The sequence below is a fragment of the Filicampus tigris genome, chromosome 7 (assembly GCF_054856515.1).
Source record: "Filicampus tigris isolate MCC_2025a chromosome 7, RoL_Ftig_1.0, whole genome shotgun sequence".
Taxonomy (NCBI): domain Eukaryota; kingdom Metazoa; phylum Chordata; class Actinopteri; order Syngnathiformes; family Syngnathidae; genus Filicampus; species Filicampus tigris.
Genome location: NC_141223.1, coordinates 11,535,001 through 11,560,000, shown reverse-complemented (window position 1 = coordinate 11,560,000; position 25,000 = coordinate 11,535,001). Strand labels below are relative to the sequence as shown.

The 25,000-nt window shown below is 42.1% G+C and overlaps 1 protein-coding gene across 1 annotated transcript in view; it reads right to left on the bottom strand.

Moving 5' to 3' along the window:
• bcl9l (bcl9 like) overlaps nt 1-11,712 on the bottom strand; it is a 13,706-nt gene extending 1,994 nt beyond the window's left edge. Inside the window, 8 exon segments of the mRNA XM_086034880.1 lie at nt 1-200; nt 1,739-1,993; nt 2,101-4,447; nt 5,652-5,736; nt 5,840-6,014; nt 6,381-6,503; nt 11,351-11,672; nt 11,674-11,712. The exon segment at nt 1-200 is cut by the window's left edge and continues 1,994 nt beyond it. Of these exon segments, the coding sequence (XP_085891006.1) occupies nt 1-200; nt 1,739-1,993; nt 2,101-4,447; nt 5,652-5,736; nt 5,840-6,014; nt 6,381-6,503; nt 11,351-11,672; nt 11,674-11,712 (3,546 nt within the window).
• Between the last annotated feature and the right edge of the window lie 13,288 nt (nt 11,713-25,000).

Genomic DNA, 25,000 nt, shown 5'->3' with positions numbered 1-25,000 from the left:
ACTTCCTCCTACCATGATGGTGGAACTCATAAGAGGAAGGCCCATTGTGTTTGGGGAAGACAGCACAGGTTCTGAGGTATTGTGGGATAGTTGTTGCTGACCTTGGCTTGGGATTCCTACGGGGCTTTGGGAATCACTTTGGGCACCGATAGAACTCTGGGAGACCAGCATCTGGGATGTCGGAGTGTTCCCAATATTTCCTGTTGGTGTAACAAAACCAGCATGTTAGGATGAGACTGTTAAAGGGCAAGTCAACCCAAACATATTTTTTTCAAGAATATCTTCTATGCAGGCCCACTAGTTGAAACGAGGCATTCTGATAAATACTCTATTGCATTTGTGGAATAAGAGTTAATGCCCCTGTTTTTAGCCATCTCTGGAGGGGCCATTTTGTCACTTGTCAACTGAAAAATGACATCACAGTTGCTCAGGGCTCAGGTAACGACTCACCTGTTTTCTGAAACTGAGTCGTGAGTGGTCGTTACCTGAGCCCTGAGCATTTGTGATGTCATTTTCAATCAACAGAAGTGACAAAATGGCCACCCCTGAGATGGCTAAGAAGGGGTGGATTTTGCTGCTTAACTCATATTCCACAGAAGCAATATTAATCAGAATGCCGTTTATCAACTAGTGGGCATGCATAGAACATATTGAAAAAAATATGTTTGGGTTGATTTCCGCTTTAACTCATTCACTGACATTGACGATTTTTCTTGTCTTTTCACAGTCCAGCCATTAAATCCCAGGAATTTATTTATATTTTTTTCCCATTTTTTTTCAAATTTTTTCTAACAGCGCAAGAGGGTCTGACAATGTCTGGCAGTGAATGAGTGAATTGTTGAAAGGGTGAAATTTACCTAACCTACACATAACCAAGAGTAGTTGGGTAAACTTTAACCAGTAGCCTATTCATATATATTCATAGCAATGTGAACACTAACCCTAACCCTTCGCTCCTAACCTCTTATTCGAAGTCCTAACCTTAACCCCCACTGTTTATTTCTCTAACCTCAATAATTTACTTCTAGTCGTAACCCCTGAAACCCTTTTCACACTGCACTCGGTCATTGTGAAGGGCTCGTGCGGCAGATCAGAAAGACAATGGCACTTCAGTTGGCAACATGCCCATATTTGAAAGTGTTGACGTACCAGTCTACCTGGGAAGTAAGCACGGAGACTTTTGCTGCTGGTTTAGATATAAGTAGATCACATCTTGAAAGAAAGCCCTGACTTGTTCATTTTAAGAGAAGGAGGAGGTGATGAGCAACAGAAAAAAAGAGAATGGATGCATCCTTTACTCATGGACATACAAACAACCATTCACACTCACATTCATTAGTCTTCAATTAACATACTATATGCATGTTTCTCCCAATCATTAACCCTAATCTCTTCCTCCTAACCTTAACCCTTATACATAACTTGAACCTTAATAAAAATAAATAAAATAAAATAATGGTAACCCTTTACACTACTAACCCTATCCCCTTACTCCCAAGATTAACCCCTTACTAACTAAACCCCAAACCTAACTTTTAACTCCTCACCTTTGCCTCTTACCCCCAAAACCTAACCATAACCTTAACCCTAAACCCAAACTTTGGCCAATATTTCTCTGGAATTTATTTCCCAGGTTTTTTGTGTTGAATTCTATAGTTTGACCACTGAACTGTTCATGTTCCAAGAATCAAAATGATTAAATGAAAACTTAATCCCCAAGTGTTTTTTGGGTTCATACCTCCAATGCTGACACCGGGCAAAAGAGGTCGATCGGGCAGCATCTCGTCATCAGAAGTTGCTATTGTCTTGATTGCGTCGTGGTAAAGGGGAGTAGTAGTGGGCATGGCGTACTTGGACATCTGAGACATAATCAAGGACAAAGGATTCTGTGTTTTTGGGGTATCTGGCGACGTTGCAAATGTCATACTAGGATTCATTGAGCCTGGTTGACTACTCGGGGTGGAGTTGGAACTTCCGGGGGGTATTGAACACCCTGTAAAAAAGACATCAAAATAAAAGTCACCAAAAGTATCAAGATAAATGACGACCTCAAGTGATCTCTGAAGTGTCTTGTGAAAAACGTGATCTTTTTGAAAGCACCTGTCTCAGAATGACTTCCTCCGTTGCCTGCTGCCCTCACACCAGTTAGACCACCTGGACTTGAACGATCTATTTTCGGAGACATCCACGCAGGAGAGCCCATAGCCATAGGTGGGGATTTAAGTCGTCCAGGTGAGATAGATGGGGAATGCAAGTCATGGTTCGAAGAGCCCATTATCTGAGGTGATTTCATGGAAGTAGAGCAAGGTGTCCCTGCACCAGAAGCAGGGGGAAGAGTGGGGTGAGGGCCTGCAGGGGCAATAATCGAGGGTGACTTCTGTCCTGGAGCAGATGGAGAGGGAAGATGAGCTGGTGGCTCTCGGTGAAGGGATGGTGAATTGAGCTGGTGAGGATGCTGGACTGTAGGAGAGGCCAGTGGGTGAACATTGACTGAGAGGTCGGTAGGATGCCGAGGACCGGGACCCACTCCTCTGAGGTCTCCAGTGATTGGTATATGACTGAGCCGTGACGTACCTCCCATCTGATTACGACCCTCCAGCTCAGGCCCAAACATCTCTGTACCATGCTGTTGAGGATATGGCCCTTCACCCGGTCCACCGGAGAAAGGGCCTTGCGTTGGAAAACGAAAGGGTCCATCAGGTCCTGAGACCATTCCCATATTTCTTCTTTCATTTTGTGACGCTCGTATTCTTGCAATCTCCCCAGGGCTGAAGAACTCACTTATAGGCCCTGCTCTTCCTGGGCCCCTTCTGATCTTTTGCGACAGAGTCATATGCTGCTGCTGAATATTCATCTGTAGGTTAAGGTTGCTTCCCAGAGGAGAGTCTATTAAGTCCCTAATCTGAGGCCCTTCTCCAGGAGAGCCAATCATATCCCGTGAACCAGGAAAGTCCATAGGATCCCCTTGATTGGAAGGTGGAACCCTGCCCATACCCAAATTGGAGAAGTCTGGGCCCCCAGGATTTCCCATAATTCTTGATCCCATATTGCCCTGTTGCTGCTGTGCAATAATCCGGTCAAATTCAAACCTAGGAAGACCCTGCATCTGCCGCTTCTCCGTGAGGCGAAATAATTCCTCACGGGTTAACAGATGTTCTGGGTCATCCTGCAAGTGTTGAGGAGGGTAGCAACCGTGAAATGAACCGCCACCGTCCATGTTGTTGGGCATATTATCAAGCCATACCCCTGGCCTAGTAGGCCTTTGGGGTCCTAGACCATCAACAGATAACATCCCCCCTAGACTGCCAGGAAACCCTGCTCCACCTGGAGGCCCTCTCTGTGCATGTGCTAGGAACTTTGGGCGTCCAGGTCCTTCTTGGTGCATGCCCGTCATTCGTACATTTCCAGGTATTCCTCCTCCCATCATATTTCCAGAAGCCCACTGTTGATCTCCAGGCTTGCTGTGATATGGGGGAGGGGGTCCCCTGATCACCATGGGACCTCCATGCATGCCCATTTCAGTCATCATCCTAAAGTGCTGGGGATTTTGCATTTCCTGTTGCCTCCGTTTCTCCTGGTAGTATTCTTCTTGGAGTTTCCGCCACGCGATTTGTTCTTGGGTCAGCCCCTCCGTTCCAAGTAAGGGGCCCATGTCTAAGCCAGGTGAAGATAGTTGATGATGAGGGTGCTGTGGTATGTTATGGTGAGGGTCCATTTCGGGGCTGTGCGTGGCAGCGCTGAGCGACTGCGTTTGAGACATTATGGACTGCATTGGTTGCTCAAATTTCTTCATGGGTCCCAAAGAGGCCAACGCCGACAACGCCATGCTACCGCTAATGCAATCTCCAGTGTTTGTACCGTTATGGCCATCCTCAAGAATAGCACCTTGATCGCTATTATTGTTATTAATGACATCGGAAGCGTTATTTATTAGGTTACTGTTGGAACTCCCCGTGTCGCCATGAGGGCTCCCTCTCGCTCCAGTGCGTAGAAGTAGCCTCTCAATGTCCCTCAGAGTCTGTAAAGAACGCTTCCTGTGTTCCAGCTGCTCCTTGGAAAGACCGCCTGCATTCCCAGGGCTGCTTGTCTGTCCTATGTCGCTCTGTAAATGTACAGACAGGATGGAAGGACTCCCTGATGGAGAGAGACTAGCAATGGGAAGACCCTCAGCATGTACACTTCCTGAGACGGGGCCTAAAGGTGTGCCTTTACCATCTCCCTCTGGCCTATGGGAGAGAATGGAGTTACTAATGGAGAGGCCACCATGTCTGGTCCGAGGGGAATCACTGTCAGAGTGGACCCCTGACGTCGGTGTTCCCACCGCAAGTGAGGCGAAGCCACCTCCTGCCGAGTTGGGTCGTGGAGTTCCACATTTGGATTTTGGGGTGCCTGCAGGTGGAGAGGCACTGGAGTTCACCTTCTCTGCAATCCTCGCCAGTGCGTGGCCCTGTGTCAAACAAAATAATAACAAAATACATAAATACCAGTTCATTGATGATTATGAATCCCTCAAATACAGGGGATCCTTGATTTATTTATGACAGAGTTACATTACCAGGGCTCAAGACAGCAACCAAAATGGTTGCATATGCAACTTTCTTTTCAGCGTGTGTGAGTAAGAATTTAATCTGGTCATGTTCGTGCGAGTGTATATGCAGAGGTGGCCATTCTGTCTGTCCGTCACTGACGGACGCCCATTTTGCTGACATTAGACAATAGAAAAAGAAGAAGACAATTTATTGTCATGGCAACTTTATTTGGATTTGCACGAGGATTAGGAAGCATTTTAATCCACCAGGATTTTATTTTTGCCAACAATGTGACACGAGATTATGGTTAAAGGGCAAGTCAACCCAAACCTATTTTTTCAAGAATATGTTCTATGCAAACCCACTTGTTGAAACAAGGCATTCTGATAAATATTGAGTTTGTTGAATAAGAGTTAATCCACCCGTTTTTAGCCATCTCGGGGGGCGGCCATTTTGTCACTTCTATATACTGAAAATGACATCACAACTGCTCAGGCCAATCACGGCTGACATGTTTTCTGAAGCTGAGCCTATCTACAGTGTAGATTTACCATTTACCATTTTCGTCAAATCGGTTCAGATAATGGATGGATGATTTTTATCTGTTGGACTTTTTTTTTACCCCCGGATTGACAATTAATGGACTGGCGGACCTTTGACCTTTACTGATGGAAAGCGTGGTTGAAATAACATGAGGAACTGACCGACAGACGATTACGGTTTGGTTTGGCTCGAAAAAATGACTGATGACGGGCCGACAAACTTTAGTAAAATGCCCACCTCTGTGTATATATTTAATACTTCCTCCAAAACAGGCACTCTATTAGACAGTGTGGCTGAAAGTCACCCTGTTTTCACCCTTTTCACTTTTATAGTTTCCGCAGTGTGTATACAGAGCGCTTTTGACTTGCATGCAGAACACAGACGCACATGCAGTTCCATTCAAAGTTTGCGAACATAAGTTGCTTTGGTTTACAATCTATGCTTAACTTCTCAAACATTGTAAACATAATTATCTCCATGTAACACTTTTTCAATTTTTCCCCCTGTAAATTAGCCCTCAGTATGGCACCCCAAAAAATGCAACGTACTGTATATCTGATTTATTTGTTGTTGGCTGACCTGCTCTAACTTGGTTCGTGGAACATTTTGCTGGTGGAACTGAAGAATGGAATCCATCTTTCCTTTCATTACTGCCTCTGCAGCACTGTTGAAGCAAAATTTTAAAGAATGAGTATCAACAAGTGGTACAACCTCAATCTAGATTTTCGAGCTGACCTGTCTTTTTACATCTGTAAATGGTGGCTTACCTGTTGGCCATGCCGGTTGTAAAGACATACAACAACTGCTGTGAGGACTGAGGTGCAAGCGGTCCTGGCTTCAGTCCAGGTCCTGGTCCACAAACTTTTACAGGCTCAGATGTGGCGAACCCCGCAGGCGGATGATCAGGTTGCCCCTGCCTGGGTCCTGACAGCACTCGCTCCCCTGCAAGAAAATAGACATTTTGAAGGACTATGCTCATGTTGCAAAATACACCAGTGCTTCACATGTTCTTGAATTTCTTTGGATTGCGGTATGTTTCTTTTGTGAAGCAGACTTCATGTTGTCTGAATGGTACTATTAAGGGGCTTCTTGATTCAACAAATCTAGTGGTAATCAGGCTTTGGCGTGGCCAGTGAAACTGAATTCAACTTATCAAAAACTGGATTTGCTTGGTTTGTCTTTGTGAGATGTTAAAGTTGGCTTGAAGAACCCAAACAGGAAAAAAAAAAAAAAAAAAACAGAACTCAGAAAGGGAGCTAATACTTTTTCACAGCACTGTAAATGAAACATAAGTGATTTCTGACTCACGTTGAGTTGTCGAGCGTGGCTTGTCTTCGTCGTCCTCCGTGTCGGGTCCGGAGCACCACTCATCTCCACTGTATGGCTGCTTCTTCTCCAGAACACAACGACGCTTACTGCGCGTCACACCCTCTTCAACACACATACAGAAAAAAACTGCGAATATTGTCCTCTCTTTAAACCAGGCGGGCTCAAACTTTTGGGTCCAGGGATCCCTGACAGGGAAGACATTTTTCCAAGGACCCTTTAAAATACTCATGCCAATTAAATGAAACTATAAAGTGTATTCCCCCTTAAATATTCAAGGGATTAAAAAGTTGCCCAGTTCCCTGAAAAAAAAGTTATCATTTTTGGAGGGAGAAAAAGAAGTTATGAGAATAAAGTGGTACTTTTCATGAAAAGAGCAATGATTTATTTTGTCGGGGTAAATCATGGTCATCTTACTAGAATCAAGTCGTATATTGTTGTGCTAAAAAGATATCATATGACAGTAAAGTATTATTTTCCCAAGATAAAGTAGTAATATGATATTGTAGTAAAAGTTTGGGGGAAGAAAGTCACATTTTACAAGGGACTTTTCAAAAATGCAACTTCATTCTAGCACTATTACGCTATTTATTCGAGAAAAGATGCCTTTATTCTGGGGGTGACATGACTCAGTGGTAGAATGGTCGTTTCCCAACCCCCGACGTTGTGGGTTCGATACCCGGCCCGTGTGACCATGTCGAAGTGTCCTTGAGCAAGATACTGAAACCCCAGTTGCTCCTGATGCTGCGCCATCAGTAGGTGAACGTGAACTCAATGTGAAGCGCTATGAGTGCCTTAATAGGTGGAAAAGCGCGATACGTATGTAAGTGAAACACCATTGACCATAAAACAAATAAATAAAACTGTGTACTTGTTTTATTGAGGCGCCAGTACCCATAGATACTTTATGCAGGTAAGTATGGTATACATTTTTTTAAACGATACAACAAATACAGCTCAAAATTGAGGCTCGCAGACCCCTGGGGCCAAACACCACACAGGAAGGCCACAGATGGGATTCGAACCCAGAACCTCACAACTCCGAGTCAGAGCTTCGGACCACTATGTCGTCAGTATTAAATATATGTGAGCAACACATTTGATCATCACATTGCAATGACGCGACAGTATCGCCCTGCAAACAAACTGCCTGTTGCCTCAATATTTTCGAGTGTGGGATGCACATTCAAGGGTGAGGAGTTTTTCTTTATTCTAGTTTTATAATGCAACGGTTAACATCTCTATATTTTTGTGACATTTAGCAATGTTAAAATGTTACTTAAACACTGCCTGCACAGTTAAGTCAGTGTAAGTGTGGAACAAACAATCCTACTGCCCATTATTTGTTTTTGTTCTTTTTAATTACAGCAACTTTGAGGTCAACCAACATCAGATCTGTAGTACTGTGAATGCAGGATTAATACACACAAAAGGCAGCAGAGGGAGCCCCTGCCAATTAAATGCCAGTGATGGCTTGTTTTCCTGCAAATGTTATGTTGCCAAGGGCTACGAGATTCTTTTCACAATAAAATCAGTCATTGAGCCAATTTGTTTGCCTTGCTCACTGGCCTTGTCTTGCTTTTTGCAGCACAGTCATGTGGAGCTCAGATGAAGGCAGGCTTAACCTTCATTTCAATTTGTAACCCTTTGATCCCCTCACAAAAATCAAGGACAATTGAACGGAAAGTGAAAGAGCAAATATACTGATGTTATTCTCTTTAATTTGTCCTCAACTAATGCCTGTGTTAATGAGTGCGGCTCTTATTCTAATTCCCGCATTGATGTATTTTATTAAGGAATTGGGGAGAAGCGTTATCAAGTATTGTATCGGCCGATTCTGGCCTTATTTCAAAATATGAAATTATTGTGATTAGGTTTCATTAAAATAAAATTAAATGTGTTGTTAAAATAAACACTATGTGCTATACATTTTCAACAGTGGCAATGACTTGACAAGAGTTGTAAATATATATCTGATATAATAATTGTTTAAAATGTAATTTATTAGTCTAACATATGTCATTCATTAAAAGATAACTGCATCATTGTGAAATAATTTTTATCTGTTTGTTTCAGGTTTATGACCTGTGGTCCTTTGTTCAACGAACAAAGACAAACACGAGTTGTAACATTGTGTGATTCTGATGAACCTTTTCGGAGGGCATAAAATAAAATATCCGAACAGTCAGTCTCTGAACGGATGGGCGGAGACGCCCGGTCCAGGGAGCGCTCCTATTGGTCAGACCAGGAGTCAGGACAAACACCTTTTTAATTCTGTGATGGACCAAGAGAAAGCATGTCACATTCACAAAGGTAACGGAGCAATCCCCCCCCCCGTACAGAAGCTGTCGTGATCCATGAGGGGTTTCAACTTCCTCTGCTGTTATTAAAGTGAATACAGACTAATCACCTTGCCTTAACCTATTAAGGCCGGGAGCGCATAACCGCGTGTTTCTACCACAAGAGTGCTGTTGCGTCTTTCTACCCTCAAAGCTGGGGGAGCGTATACACCATTTTCTTTTAAAAAAAAATCCAATTCTCTGTCTCTTAACCAAGCAAATACATCAGAATATACACGTGATGGTATCGTAAGGAGGAGGATGTTATGACTCGAATTCTTTCGAGTCATAATGGTGGACGCGTCGGTCGCGGGAGCTCTGAAAAGAGTAACGGCAGCGGCATAGACGACGTGCTTGTGAACCAGTGGAACCAGTCAAACGTGATATATGGTTGAGATATGTTTGTAGACAATGACAATATCGACGTCTTTGTTACAGAATAGAGGATGGTAATTACCATTCAATTTTTTAAATCAAAAATATTGCTTCTCTTGCACAGACACTTTTATTTTTACATCTTCGATTGAAACAGGAAAGATTAATAAACTCGGGCCACGTCTAAGCTCTCAAATTCTTTTGGAATGATGTTTCTATCTGCTACAGGGGTTGAGATTTTATTTTGTAGGTGCTGAATTTTTGGCAAAACTTCAGGTTTTCAAGGATAATTCCAAAGACGACCTTAGGTTTTGGGGAGCTGTTGAGCCAGGCGCTTTTGGCTTTAATGGGTTAATGTGAACGTGTCGGTTTTTTTCCCCCCACCAACCATTCTGCGGATCGTGCGTAACTGTACTGATCATGGACCAAAGATGATCCGTCATGAGGATAAGTGGCATAGAAAATGGATGATGTTATTTGAAGCATATTACTGTTGGACATGGCGTTGCATGTGACCCCAGCAACAAGTACACCAAACTCATCTTTTTCAACAAGGGGAACTCAAACAGGCTCATGACCTTGTGAGAGAGAACACAACGTGTTTTCATGTGAAACACGTCATTGCCACTATCTGGAGCCTTGTGGGAATGGAGGGAGGAAATTCTGCCGCTTCGCTGAAAGGTCGGGGCATTTTCTGTGCTATTACGTTCACTTCCTGTCGTGGAGGAGGTGAAGAAGGCATGTCATCTAGAGTTTTTGTCTAGATTAAAACTGATAGAGAGGCACAAATAAAAGAGATTTGATGCATTTTTCACTATTACAAACAGTTCCAAGTGTCTTATTAACACTTGACATTTACTGGTTCGAATCACGAGGCGGTTCCATGCCATTCAATTGCAGAATACAGGTTTTCAGACCTTGATGACTTGGGGCAGAGCCAGGGCCTTGCGACGAAGGGAGAACTACTTAGTGTTGCCAACTTATTCGACATCTCTAACTTTCTTTTAAAAAGCGACAAGCATCAAATCTAGTCACTTTTGTAGTGTTATTGGCAGAGCTGGGCATCGGCCCTCCGTCCCCGAGTTTCCGTCCTGCATATTTAATCAACCCACGTGGTCCCAGTCGGTCAGAGTCCGCCAACTGGCGTTGAGAACTGACTTAACCGATACAACGTCACATGCAGGTGCCGCACTCCTGACACGCGGTCGAGTAAGGAAACAATAAAAAATTAAAGGGTGTCTCTTCTTATTATTTCACAGATGACAACGCTGTGCGTGTGCGTGAGTCTGTTGTTTTTGTTTGATATTTTTTCTTTGTTTGGCGGCGTGTCTACTTGTGCGGCGCCTGCGTGAAGATTACGTTCTCGAAGGCGATTGGCTGTCGCTGGTGAGGGACGGGCCGAGACCACGTGGGTCGATTGAATATGCAGGACCGAAACTCGGGGACGGAGGGCCGATGCCCAGCTTTGGTTATTGGATACTCTAAAATTTCCTCCGGAGCAGGTGATGTTCACCCCTCCTCGTCAAGACTGCAAATGAATTTATTCCATTAGCTAATTAAACCATATCTCGCTCGTAAAGATAGAGAACATAAATATTTTCACTCATGGCTGCAGCACTTCACCAATCCACCGAATGAAACTTTGTCAAGTGTTAACAGTATTGTTACAGATCTGTGTATGTGGCGCATACAGCGTCAACATCACCGGACCAAACAGAAACTAAGACCAATCTGTGCATCTGTCAAGACTGCAACTCTGCTAACATTTTGGCGTTGACATAATGACGCAGAACTCGGGCCACCCTGGAAAATGGAGGATTTCATTCAGCCTGCCTTCCGGGTCATAGGTGGAGACACTCTTTTTAACTGATATGTGGTGTTACACAGCTCATTAAGCAGACGCGTTTAAAATATGTTTTTAAAATACAAATCAGAACAATAATAAACGTTTTTTACAATTCATTTAAACAATACACATTTATCGTTTTTTTTTCAAAGTCACTTAAAAAATTGTAAGCCAATCCTTTTTAAGGGCAATGTAAGATGACCATTATCATTATTACTATTATCATTATTATTATAAGCCATTATAAAACTTTTTCGGGGGTTGTCAATTACTCAAGTTCGAACAGTCAGGGCTTACTGGAGGGCTTAACAATTAAGTCAATTTTCCACAATGCGTCCATTTTGGGCTGAGTTGAAATTGCAGGACATGCTAATATGAAAAATATCTCTCACCTGCTTTGGCATCAGCCTCCAGGGTTTTAGGAGCAGTGTGTCGTGGTTCACCAGAGTCCACAGACACGCTCCTCTCCCGCTTGCTTTTGGTTTTGAGCATTCCTCCGATACTGCTGGCAGCTTGGCCGGGGGCCTTTGGCCCGGGGTTGCTCTTGTTGACGCCATGACCCCCGGCACTGAGGCGGCTCTTGGGGCCCAGGTGACCAGCTGCTCCCTGCTGCTGCTGCTGCTGCTGCTGCTGCTGCTGCTGCTGCTGCTGCTGCTGCTGCTGCTGAGCCTGCAGGTTTACGGCGGCCATTTGAGCTCGTCCGTCACCGCTGACCTTGCTTGCCATGATTGGCCAGCTTATTGTCCGTGTGCATTTGATTGGCTGCTGAGTGAGGCTGAGGAGTGGCGTGGAGAAGACGACGGCCGGAGCTCACATTGCGATCACGCAACACTAGTGTAGGGAAAAACATTAAAAAAAAGTCACTGTTTTAGATTTCAATCATAGCTGCCTTTTTCACATTGAACCTTTAACTATCACCATCGCAAAAACGTGTTTTTTTTTTTAGGTGTATAGGCTACGTTCTTTATTAGATTTTAACATTAATTAACCTAAATACAAGTGTAAAGTGAACCCCTGCCTATTCGTGCTCACAAAGGTTCAATTTAGCTTTTTTTCACACATCATCCTCATGAAAATTACGATTAATTTAGTAAAATAAATCTTCATTTTAATGATGTGTAGTGTCATGCAGAAGATTTAAATGCTCTTCCAACAGACGGCACAACTAACCTTTATTCCCATCTATTGCTAATCGCTATTCATACTACCGAACAATAGTTTTGTGTTGAACTACACAGGCCCAGATTTCACACTAGGTAAATTTGTGAGTAAACTGAGACTACTGAGAGTACTGTATATATTTTTTGTGACATTTTTCTTCCTTTTTGTCTTAACGTTAAATTGTGTTCATCGGCTCAAGAAAGGCCAGGAAACACTGCATTCGGCTAATGTTCTGCCCTCACCGTTAATACTAAAAAAACAAAAAAAGGACATGAGAGGTACACTGTGAGTACAGTAACCGGGGTTCCGTTCCAGACCACTGCAACAATAGATGAATACCACGAAGAAGCAACCTAACATTTATTTATATTTCAATGTTTCATGCAATTCATACCAAACTATATGCATTTGTATTGCAGGTATTACTTTTGTCAGAGCTGGGCATTCCCAGGGAGGAAATGCTCGCCCATTTTGTGGACGGTCGGACGAAGGACAAGAACTCTTTTAAAAAGGACGGACTAAGCAAGGCCGGAGGTAGGTTTTTGTCCTTCCCTCTAATTGTCCCTAAACGGGTCAAGTCCCGGCTGACGTGGTGTGTTGGGTTCTTTTAAAAAGCAAGACTGCACAACACTGGAGTGGTCTTTTTCATGTGCGTTCCCTCCCTGCAGTATTGTTCTCTTAGACATAGCCTGCCCTCTAGTGGATGCCCATTTCATTGACGAGGGCGATGGAATGTAAGGACAGAAGCGCTTCAAAAGGACGAGGACGGATGGGGTCGGAGGATGATCATTCTTATGAATAAAGACGGAGGGACAACCCAGGTCGTGGACGGAGGACGGACCGGCAAAAAAAAGGTAAAGTGCCCTGCTTTGGTTTTTGTCTGCTTGGGGTCGCGGTCCTAAAGTTCTACACTGCACTATTTATGACGTTGAATGTGTACAGGCCTATTGAGTGACATGGAAGTCAGTGAATGAGAAGTTGGCAGACCGTTAACCCGATAAATTTTAGCTAGTCGAGAGACGGTGTCAGTTGAGGCCATCTTAGAATGTGCTTGTGTGTTTACTGGTATTTTACGATCGAAATTGCATAGTGGTTGTGTGTATCTTCCCTTTACCATAAGCACCTGTAGAGGGATTACAATTCATTATTACTATCGGCGCTAGTCTATATTAAATTATAGAGGTGGGCGATATATATCGTCATCGATATCATCGTCAATCTTGCTTTCACGATGTGTAATTTAACATTATCGAGTATTAATACTGCCTCTAAAAGCATAACGACTCGAGTCAGTCGACAGCCGCAAAGTATGAGGAAATGCTGAAAATCAGGGCGCATTGACGGCAGAGGAGGAGGAAGTGAACATCATTCGTCGAATCAGTGGGCAGGACCCGGTCACGTGACTCTGTCCACACTGCAGCCGAGCTGTTTCAAACGTGGAAGAGTGTCTAGCGGGATTCATAGCGAGGTGCGAGTCCACGTCGTCCGTAGTCTGTAAATAGTTTGGGATTGACAAGACTGACGTCGGTGGGAATAACATTGTCAGATGTGCCAAAACGGTCACCGTGAAGAGCAATTCTGTTGCACCACGAGCCATATGGATTACGAGGAAAACTTGGCGACCGCGCAAGCACGCAAAACAAAATCTTAAACACGTACACACACTCGAAAACAGTCGCCGAGTTGAATCAACAAATACGCATGCACGCACTCACGCACACACACGCATTCAGTACTTTAGCGAGCGAGTCAAACGTGACATCCTGGATGATCGGTCAACATTCAATTTACACGCTTGTGGGCCGCATCATTCATAACTAGCCTGTATTCCCGAGGCAAGTTGCACAAACTACGACGGCTTATTAGTGTGACGCCAGGATACACCCAAACATGAATAAAGTCACAAGTCTACATATCACAGCGATGAACGAGTGGGAAAATGCACTTTTTGGTAAATTGCAGTTTTGTTATTCAACTTTACTTGGTGGCCAATGTATGAGAATTTTTTTTTTTCTCTCGCTGGGTGACACTTCTTCACACGTCACTTATCAAATACATTTTTTCTCATTCTGATTGCTGTAGTTAACACTTTTTTCTCATTCTGATTGCTCTAGTAGTTGGCAGTGGTACACCAGAACTTACTGCAGCTCAAAATGTCATATCATGATGGGATAACAGCAGAGAAATTTAAATGACATAAATATTCCCAAAAATCAATGTAGGTCTATACATAATTTTTTGTTCTTTATTGTTAAATATTGTCATAGAATATCATTATGTTTTGCAGAAGATGTAATTTAAAAGAGATGTTCACAAACTATCCATAATGGGTCTGTAAAGCAGGTGCAGATTTAAAATAGTTTTTGTGGAATATCGTCAAATTATCGAGAGTTTTTTGAAAAAATTAACTAACGTTTACTTCACCACAGAAATGTAGTTGTATAACTTTAGCCATTTGTATCTGTGAAATCATCCCAAACATAAGAAAATTGCCCTCTTTTACACACTCTTTCCTCCTGGCTCACATTTCTATGTGAGTCTGCAGTAACAGTCTATGCGGAAAAATAAACATGGCAAAATCCTGCAATATAGCGAATAATCCATGACATAAGCATAATAATTACAAAAAAAGGGAACAGCAATATAGGGACGATTGTACAGCTGATTCCAAGAAAGTGACTTGACAAAACGTATCAAATATGTTATACGTTAAAAAAACAACATTAGAACCAACCTGTCAATTATTGTAAACACACTCAGGTTGCAGATGAGGCCTGACATCGTCATTGCTACTCTCCCGCTTCATGCTTCAGTGGACACACTCAGACCTGGACACAGGGAGAGAGTACCATGGTGAGTCATTTCGGCAATCATTACCGTGCTTTCTCAGCCTCGGTGTCAACATGGATGACGCGAGGGAGGCAGACAAGAAAGAACATGGATAAGAGAGCAAAGGCCTGACACAGTCACCATGAGTGTCCCTGACGCAATGTTGTGAGCCACAGACTGTTGTGTTTGGACTAAGAGTGGTAGGGAGGACAGGGTGGCGGGGGGATGAGGGGGGGTTGTAGTTCGCCGCACTCCAGGCAGCCCAGCAGCATTCTGGGTCCACAAGATCTTCACCGCACATTCCACAACAATTTGTGTAGCGATACCTGACTCACCCGCCTCACAAAACAAGCATGCCTGACTCATTACGTATTTTGCTTTCAGCCCATTTGAACACATGACCCACAAGTGGCATAACGGTAGAGACGACATTTATTCGCCTGTGTCTTTCACACGGAGACCAGCGAAGTCAGGATATAGTGAACCTACTCTCAAAATCACCCAGAGTAAAACCAAATTTATTGCGGAGGATACATTACATCTTACAGTCCTGCAAATGGTGAAAATACGTTGAAACAATACATCTCTACCGAGAGACTAAAATCTTTATATGTAAGGAAGGAGCAGGTTTAGCCTGGGTTGTTAGTGGAAGTTACCTCAAAACTGTGAAGGAGATGTGCTAACAAAGTCATGTTGCCGGCAGAGTACATAAAGATTCGAAGTGGTGCAATGAAAACATTTTTTTCTGCACCATGGACCGGTTCCATGTGAAGTAATATAATACATACAATCATAAATATAATAACAAAGAGTATAAAACACAACTCACCATTACAGAGTGGTTAGGGTTAGTTACGACAATTAGTAGGAGTCCTGTGCTTGTTAGTTTTTTTTTCAATGAACTGGTCCTATCTTAGTGTAATGGGAGTAAATGACACTTGTGTGTTACTTACTGTATAACCAGTGTATTCCATAAATTAGTTTTGGTCGCTGTCATTGCAGAAAATCTATTATGATAACTTCTTTCAGTGTTGTGGTTTCCTCATTTCCAATTTCAACCAAGAATTTCCATTTCCTGTAAATCCTTACAAATTTTATGAATAAATATTTTGAGTTTTCGACTTAAATTGATCAGACCATTTTAACGCACTGCACGCGTTTTTTTGCGCATCTCAGGTTAAAAATCCTCAATTATCAGACAGAATAAAGATGTCAAATTATTGTTAGTTTTCTTTTTTTTTTTTTTTTTAAATAAAGGTATATTTTTTTAGCCCATATCGCCCAAGCCTACGGATACATACCTAGATAGCAAAATAACCATCAAGACAGAAGTAATATATTCTTAAAGGCTTAAATAACACATCATTAAGACCCTAAATATTAAATAATCATGTCAACTATTATTATTATCATTAGTATTATTTTTACCATGAATGATGAATAGAGATATAAATGAAGAAAAAAATGGAGAAGGGGTGGGATTTAATAAATTGAGACTTCTTCCCACTCCCTTTTGAGTATGGAAGACTTTTGTTAGGTGTGCTTTGGCTAGTTTTGATTGTTGTTATTTTTTATTTTTTCATATTTTATTTTCATTGTTATTGTAATTATTGGTTTTTTTCCCTATCTTCATGTTCAAATAAACCATTCATTCATTCAACTTAATGTATTATTATATCATGACTACACAGGCCAGTAGCAGCAATCTGACAGGGCCATCACAACTTATCTTATGGAGGCCCACAGGTCCAGCCCTCAAAAAGGCTAAATGTCAAACCTTGGAGCCAGTCCTACCTTGAGGTAATAGGAAACAATGACACCCAAGTGTGTTCCTTATATCCACTCTATTCTGTAGTTTAGTTTGGGTTAATGATGTCCATTTTGGTGTTCTTTGTACTTATATATTAAGTGAATTATAGCTGCATGAATGTTGCTATCTGTGTGAGTTGCTGCAACAGCATAATTTGCTGAAAAGGATCAATCTATCTATCTAGTTTTGGTCACTGTCATTGCAGAAAATCTTGCTTCATAAATATAGGATATACGAAATAGGAAGCAAGGTAACAAGTGCTTATTTGGAAGCCTTGAAGACTAATTTCACTTGCGAGTCTGTCGCCGCACATTACGCAGAGCGGGATTTGTGTCTGAAAATCAGAGAAGTAGAGTATTTTAAGTATGACTGCTGATATTGTCTTTTAAATACAACTTTCTTTTTCTTGGAAGTTCAAGGCCCCGATTCTTCGGACTCATCATTCCCCCTTCCCAACGACTGATTTTCAAAATAAAAATTCTTTCAGACTCTAATGATCAATTATATCGTTTGTCTAGTCTCTCTGTGCCACCCGGTAACAAAAGGCCCCAAAATGATAACACAATAATGCTATTAGTCATTAACTAACCAACTAAAGTCAGGAACAGGGACACGACTTGTACACAAAGACCAGGACCTCATCACTGATTAACCTTGCGGGACTGGTCCGATGTCGCGCCTGTTGACAAATGTGACTCACTGACTTTGTGCATCACACAGCCAGGGGTGCGAGGGAGGTCAGATTCGTCACAAGGTGGGCAGCCGACCTTCGAGTCGACGGCCAAGACGAGATAGGGCCTATCTGGGAGTGAATGCTAACCTCGGGTGATAGCAACGAGGACGCTCACTTCAAGGAGAGTCTGTCAAGGCCGACGCCATCAACAAGATGAGATGCGAGCTGCTTCATTGATCCGTTTTGGGATTGTAAAGAAACGAAACGGGGAAAAACAGAGGCGAAAGTCATGTGTTTTTCAAGGAATTTTTAAAAACATCTGGGAACCAAAACAGACAAACTTTTTTTGTCTGTCTGCTCTTGAGGCAGGTAGGTATGGAAGAGGGTCTCGCCCAGCTTGTCTGTGAAATTCAGGCTTGTACACCACTGTACTGACTAACAGATCCTTGCAGATGGCGGCGCTGCAACTCTTTGGAAATGAGATCAGCACAGCTTTTGAGAAGAAAATAAAGATGAGGGTATGCGATACCTCACAATCATGTCAGAGCATTAATTTGTCCCAAAGATAAGGTAGTGAGGCGTACAGCACAGGGAGCTCCTAGAAGCCCTAAGGCAAATTGTGAAAATCCGTGAGTAATTGACGCCCACTCAAAAAGGTTAGTAGCTGCCACAAGGAGGCAAAAAAGCACTTTTTTGTATTAGGCATGGCTATTTGTCCAACTAAATGAAGCTATTCAGTAGTTCCTTGGCCCAGAAATTGCACAAGGGCCAATATTCTATTTTGATAATTGTGAGCAGAAATATTGTGGTATCAACAGTATTAAAATTACAGCTCAAAAATGACCTTTTTGTAAATAATTGGGTATATGACGATATGATGACATTAGATGGTGAAGGACTTTAATGTGTTGACGATCTCATAAAGCCGAAAGATCGTTTGACCACTGACGGCTGACCTGTTTTCTGAATCTGAGCCATGATTGGTCGTTGTGAGCACTTGTGATGTCATTTCCAGTCGACAGAAGACAAAATGGCCGCCCCCGGAGATGGTTGAAAACGAGCGCTTTAACACTTATTCCACAAACACAATATTTATCAGAATGCCTTGTTTCAACTAGTGGGCTTGCATAGAACATATTCTTGAAAAAAATATGTTTACGTTGACTTCCCCTTTAACATTAAAGTGCGGCATGTAAAAATGTTTTGCCAGTAGCTTCACTCATTGTTTTGCTAATATACTGATATGTACATGGCCTAAAGCTAAAGTTAAATTCATCAGTCAATGCCTTTTTGCATGTTTTTGAAAATTCCTCTCAAACTTTAAATAAATACTGAAAGAAAGCATTCTACTTAATCAGTTTTTATTTTCAATCAGTTATCTGAATGTTTTTTTTCTGCCAAATATCACAATTGACTTTGGCCTCAAAAATAACCTTATCGGTCGGGCCATAGTTTGAATCGCCAGTTTGCTCCCACTATATTTAGAACAGCCTGATATTATTAGTCGATGCAGAGACTGTCTGGAACAGTGATGCCCCAGCGCACGGAAACAAACACACTTGTTGATCAATGACCCAGAAACGCATTCATAGACAGCGTAGGGCTTTTTTTTTTTTTTCCAAAGAATTAGCCCGTTACCAAACATGGGCTCCAGCAAAAAAAAATAAGCAAGAGGCCAAAACAACATGCATGACCCATAACGACATAAAACCACCAAGTGTTTTTCTTCCCCCTCAGTGGAAACTTTTGAGCCTTATTTAATCTATGTGATTAATCGCTGTGGTGATGTAATATGACAACATGATAAAAAAAAATTAAAAAAACACTAAGTACAAACATGCTGCCGCCACAAAAGGTAATACGCTCTTGACTGACGGTAATATTTTTCCCACAAAAGAAGTTAACGCCAACTGTTCCGGTCAGTGAAATGATTTTTCCAATGATTGACATGCAAGCTGTGCAAGGCTGCAGAATTTTCCTGCTTTGAAACAGACACTGAAGCCTATGCCAACGTTTACTCTCTTGGGGAAGAAGCCAAAGATGTCAGTGAGAGCGATCGAGCCACTATGACAAACGGTTACAATAGGAAGTCAAAATGATTATTTAGAAGCGGAGAGTCAATAATATTACACAGCATCTTGAGTGTCTTTTATGAAGGTAAATTATTAATTCCATCATCAGTGTTGTTGTGTAACGTTGAAGCTTGTGAGGAATTAATGTCTCGGGCAAGTTGCGACCCGCTGGCAGAAAAGCGAAGGCGGGTTTATGTGCACGCTCACTTCACGCTTCTGCTTTGCCTCGCCTCCGCCGCCCTTGCGTTTCCCGTTAACGATAATGTCGTAACGGGGAATTACGTCACAGGTGCTCAACATCAAGCAAACGCGGCCGTCCGCCTATCACAAACCCTCGACCTGGTCGTTGGTCTCTGCTTGTTGCGTTGCCATGGCAACCTGCACACAAAGCCACTAATGCAAAGGCTGGTGTTTGTCCGCGTTGATCGCACTGCCGCTGCATGATGCACTTTACCCCCGACAGGCACAGGATGGCGGCTGCACAAATGACAGACGCGGGCCGAGTAATTTGTCGAGGATGGGACTGATAAAGCGGAACGCTGTGTCATTGGGAGATGTTTGTGCTCATGGCCGGCGACCTGAAGTAACCTCTCACAACGTCCTCTTACAAGCTCCGCATACGCCAGGCAGCACCAAACGCAACATGTCGGGAGATGACAACAAACATGTGTAAAGGGAGATCATGTGGACAAAAGTGTTGGGACACACCTCTTGATGAATCAATCAATCAAAGGTGAGAGGTAGCTGTCCCTCTTTCACACAGAGATCACTCAAAATTGCCGCATCGCGGCTGTAACAGAAGATACGACATCTAAAGGCCTAGATAGACCAAACTGACATTGGAAGCGTCGTAGCTGATTGGTGTAGTGACCACCGTTGTAGTGTCGTAAGCCGTCAGGAAGTGTCTGGTGGGCATTTACGCATGTTGAATCGGCGTCGCCAGTCGTGACATTTGGTCACTCTGATTGGCTGTTAGCAAATCAGCGCTCGGAGCACCAACGGGAAGTGACGAATGCGGATAAACAGTGAGCACGCCTTCGCTGCCTTAATCTTCTTACAAGTACAAGAGCGAGGGTTGACAATGTAAGTATTTTACAATACCGTGTCAAGAACGTGAGGGTTTACTTTGCGTGGAAGTTCATTGTGAGCGAAGAATATAGCTGAATGCATCGTTTACGTTTTTATAATCCGCTCCCGGCCAATAGCTTTCCTGTTGGATTTTTCTAACAATGAGAAATAGTGACTACCGCCGCCAATGGTACGGAAGGGTATTACATCTCACACATGCGCAGAAGGTACTTTAATGGTCAGCGTCGCTGTAAGTCGTTGCGGTGTATTTTTCCAGCGTGAGATGTCGACAGCCGGCCGGACGCCACGGAGGTAAGCGTCTGTCAATGTTGGTCAACGTCGGATTGGTCTATCTAGGCCTTAACATTTTAGACAGAAATCGGTCTCATCTATTTGGCATCCCTCAATGCAATCCCTAATTTAGAAGAGATGGCTAAGCAATATGGCCTAGAATTTATAGTACGGTATAAATTGAATTCCTCCTTAACGGTAGGGCTCAACGATTATGGAAAAGAAAAAATATTCACAATTATTTTGATTGATATTGACGTCACAATTAATAAAACGCTCATTCATTTCAAAACTTAGTATTTATTTAACTACTACAACACAAGTAATCACTACCATCATAGCCTCATGCCCATTCAACTCTGCACATCGAACAGAGGATTCTTTTTGTCAAGCACAAAAAGAGTAGTTAGCGTAGTTTCTTGACACCGATTATTACTTATTTAGGGCTTTGGCGCCAACTTGCGGCATTTTGGCACACAAAACTTGCAAACAGGTGAGTTGTTCTTGAAATAACTGGTCCACAAAGACAGACCAGTCAACACACGGTGAGTTTCTCCTTGTCACATGGGGGGGTCCCTCAAACTCGTTAAACGTGTGCCAGGCTACAGCCGAGTCTCGGTTCTGAAACAAGGAAGTAGCGGTTGAATTTTGCACGGCTGGTCAACGGTCACATCCATGCTTGGAAGCCTGCCAATTAGAGCAAGGGAATGTCTGAAAATGCAGCCTCATCATCAACAGAGAGAGGGCCGATTGGAATAAAACAAACCTCCCTCTCAGCTTCACAAACACATTCATGATTTTTTTTAAATTTCATTTTTTATTGTCTGCTTTCAGGATGAACACTTCCCGCTCCCATCGCCACCATTTATTTGATGAGCTAGCAGCCGGCCGTTTGCCTGCACAGCTGGAGAATTTCATTTCCGTTCGGCGAACCGCATCGTGTGACACCAGAGAGCAGATGGTCACACCGCAGTGTCGGCACAACAACGATGGCGAGACAACACAAATTCGGACAAGAGGAGCGAGGCCACTAACGACGCCCGGTAGCTGATTAGCGCTAAATGGCGTGCTTACATACCTGCCTGTGTCACCTGAGGCTAGTTCGACCACCGCGCCGGTTGCTCCTTTAAGTTCACACTAGTGACATGGCACAAGCACATGACTACAACAAACAAACATTGTTTACTTTGGGATGTCTAAACCTTTTCCAGAGGGCCACATACAGAAAAATTGAAGCTCGCGTTGTGTTCATGATTCAATCAATTCAATTTTCAGCAGGTTAGCACACACTAATTGCTTAAAGATATTGAAACAAAACAAAAATCAGTTTTCAAAAAATCTAAATCTCAAGTCGATTATAAAATTTATTGACAATTATAATTGATTAATCATTTTGAGACTTCTTAACTTTGCATATTTTCTGACATGTCACGGACCAAACACAAATCATATCAATTAATGTGTGTGCTTTTCCTGCACTTACAATTTGAAATAATGTCCTGATTGTAAATGGCTGGAAATTTAATTTGCTTGTATTCAGTTTATCGAAAAAACACTTGACAGTTTATAATCTATTATTAAAGTAATCATTTGCCCTCGTCTAATTCAAGTTATGCACATACCGTACAACAAACATGTGAAGTAAATGTATTAATACTTGTGCATTACTGCCTTTTATTGTCTTTATTTATTGTCTACTGTCTGTAAAGTGCTTTGTTACAGCTCCAGCTGTTATGAAATGCGTTATATAAATAAAATTGTATTGTATTGTATTAGTTGCAGTCATACTTGTATTATTATTTTTAAATAAAGTAGTGTGATATATTGTAAGATTCATTTTTTTAAACATTTTATAAACATGCATGATTTAAAAAAAATATCATGAAACAAATTTTCATTGAATTGTTTTAATCTTTTTTTTTTTTTACATCGTTTCTCCACTTTAATGTTGAAGATAATCACACAAATGTGCATATCCGACAAAGATAACCACAGTAAACATAACATGCAGATTATAAATGATTTCATGAATTAATGAAAAACTATTCATAGCGACCTGACTGTGTGAAAAAGTGCTTGCCAGTTAAAAACCGGTTGGGTCACACTCAGCAGCAACAACTGAAATCAAACATTTTTATGTTTCTCTCGAGATATTTTGGCCCACTCTCCAAGACTGAAGAGTTTTCGTGCATGAACCGTTCTCTGACAAATTGCTGCTATTGTGAAGTGAGTTGAATTGAGTTCACGGCCATGTATAAATTTGTACCAGCCTGCTCAGGCCAGCATCTGTAAGTGGTGGCCTGACACAGTGCCATACTACCCTGGGGCATCCGGTCACCGTTAATATCAGGCCCTGTTAAAAGTTTTATGATGGAGATTATTTCTAATGTGTTCTGTGGCGAAAGACTGGTTTGCAATCCAACTTTCAGTGTCATTCAAAACATTGACAAAACCTTTCTATTGGACCACATTCCAGAGATGGTGTTAGGGGTGGGCGATATGACGATATTAGATCGCTAAGCGGTTTAACGTGTTCACGATTCTCATAAAGCCGAAAGATCTTTTGATCATCTACATGGCACGTTCTAAACAGTTTAGCTCTATGGCGGCGCAAAGCCGCTGACGCGTGGACCCGACCAACCAATCACAGCACGCACAGTGCACCGTACGTGACACTCCCCGCCTCCCTGTTTGTTTGTATAGCGGGAAGCTATAGCAGAAAGTCACCACAAAGCAGAGTTGGTCCCGAAAAGAAACTCCATATCCACAGTGTCGACTTGGTTGGGCTTTTCCTCGGAGGAGAAAGCGCAAACCAGTTACTTGCAAAGTTTGCAGAGACTCGGTTCGGACGTCAGCGCCGACAGCCAAAGCAAACGGAGATCAGACACATGGTAGCCAGAGGCAGTCGCTAGCTCCAAGCTAACACAACCCAAGGTAACACAGTCATTTAACAAGAGCACTCCATATGAAAAAACAAGCAAGCAGTGTAAAGAAGTAACGGAGGCAGTGACTTATTACCTTACTGAAGACATGATTCCCATTAAAACAGTGGAAAACGAGGGCTTTAAAAGACTCTTCAAAGTACTGGACCTGCGTTACGAGCTGTGTTTTTATGTTTACGTTGTTACCTTTTATGTTTACATTCACTGCACATTTTGATAAAAAATGTCACTATTCAAATTAAAATCTGTTCAGAAAGCTTGGCTGTCTTAAAATGTCATTTCTTTTCTTTTAGAGTTTTATATACATTTTAAACATGCTGTATATGTTTAACATGAGGAAAATGGTCAGAAATTAGTCTTAAAAAAACGATGTAAAAAAAGAATCATGATAAAATCATGAACGTGATTTTATTTTTTAAAAATCGTGATATGATATTTTTGCCATATCGCTCACCCCTACATGATGTTCTTTTTATTGTGGCCTGTAACTGTTCTTTAGAACAGTAATCTCTGGATTGGATTAAATTTCATTAGGAATTAATTGACTGTATGTCACACGCTTTTCCTTTCAAAATCAATTGTAGACAAAAGATACCGGATTTACTACCCCCCTACCACTCGCGTGATCTCACTTCCATTTTTTATGTGCACCACCAGCTGTCTATACAATTGCAACCCAACAAGGTGAAATATATTACATCAACATCAGATATTTGACCACTAAAACAATTTGGAGGCTTGATTTACACTACATGGCTCAAGTTTAACAAATCCAATGCAAGAAGCGAAACCCCGCGGGTCACTGACACCGCCACTAAAAATTGCGTACACTAATAGCTTTAAATCGAATTATACCCAAAACTATGGTTCTAAAATATTTTGCTATCACTTCAAACTCATCTTACAATGTTAATTAAATGACTTACATATGATGTACGTTGAAACAAATCCACCTCATTGTGTTTTCTCTCTGTAGAAATTATCCTTCGCTGTGCTAACTGATACGCCTCAACTCACTTCCTTGACACCAAGATGCCACCAGAAAAAGCAATTAGGTGAATTTCATCAAATAACAGAATTAGTTGAAAAAAAAAATCTGTGAAATTGCAATGCAAACCCATGAATATGCGGAGCTTGATTTTATCAGCAACGTGACTGTCGTCAACCAACCAGATTTCAAATTCAACCTCAAGGTC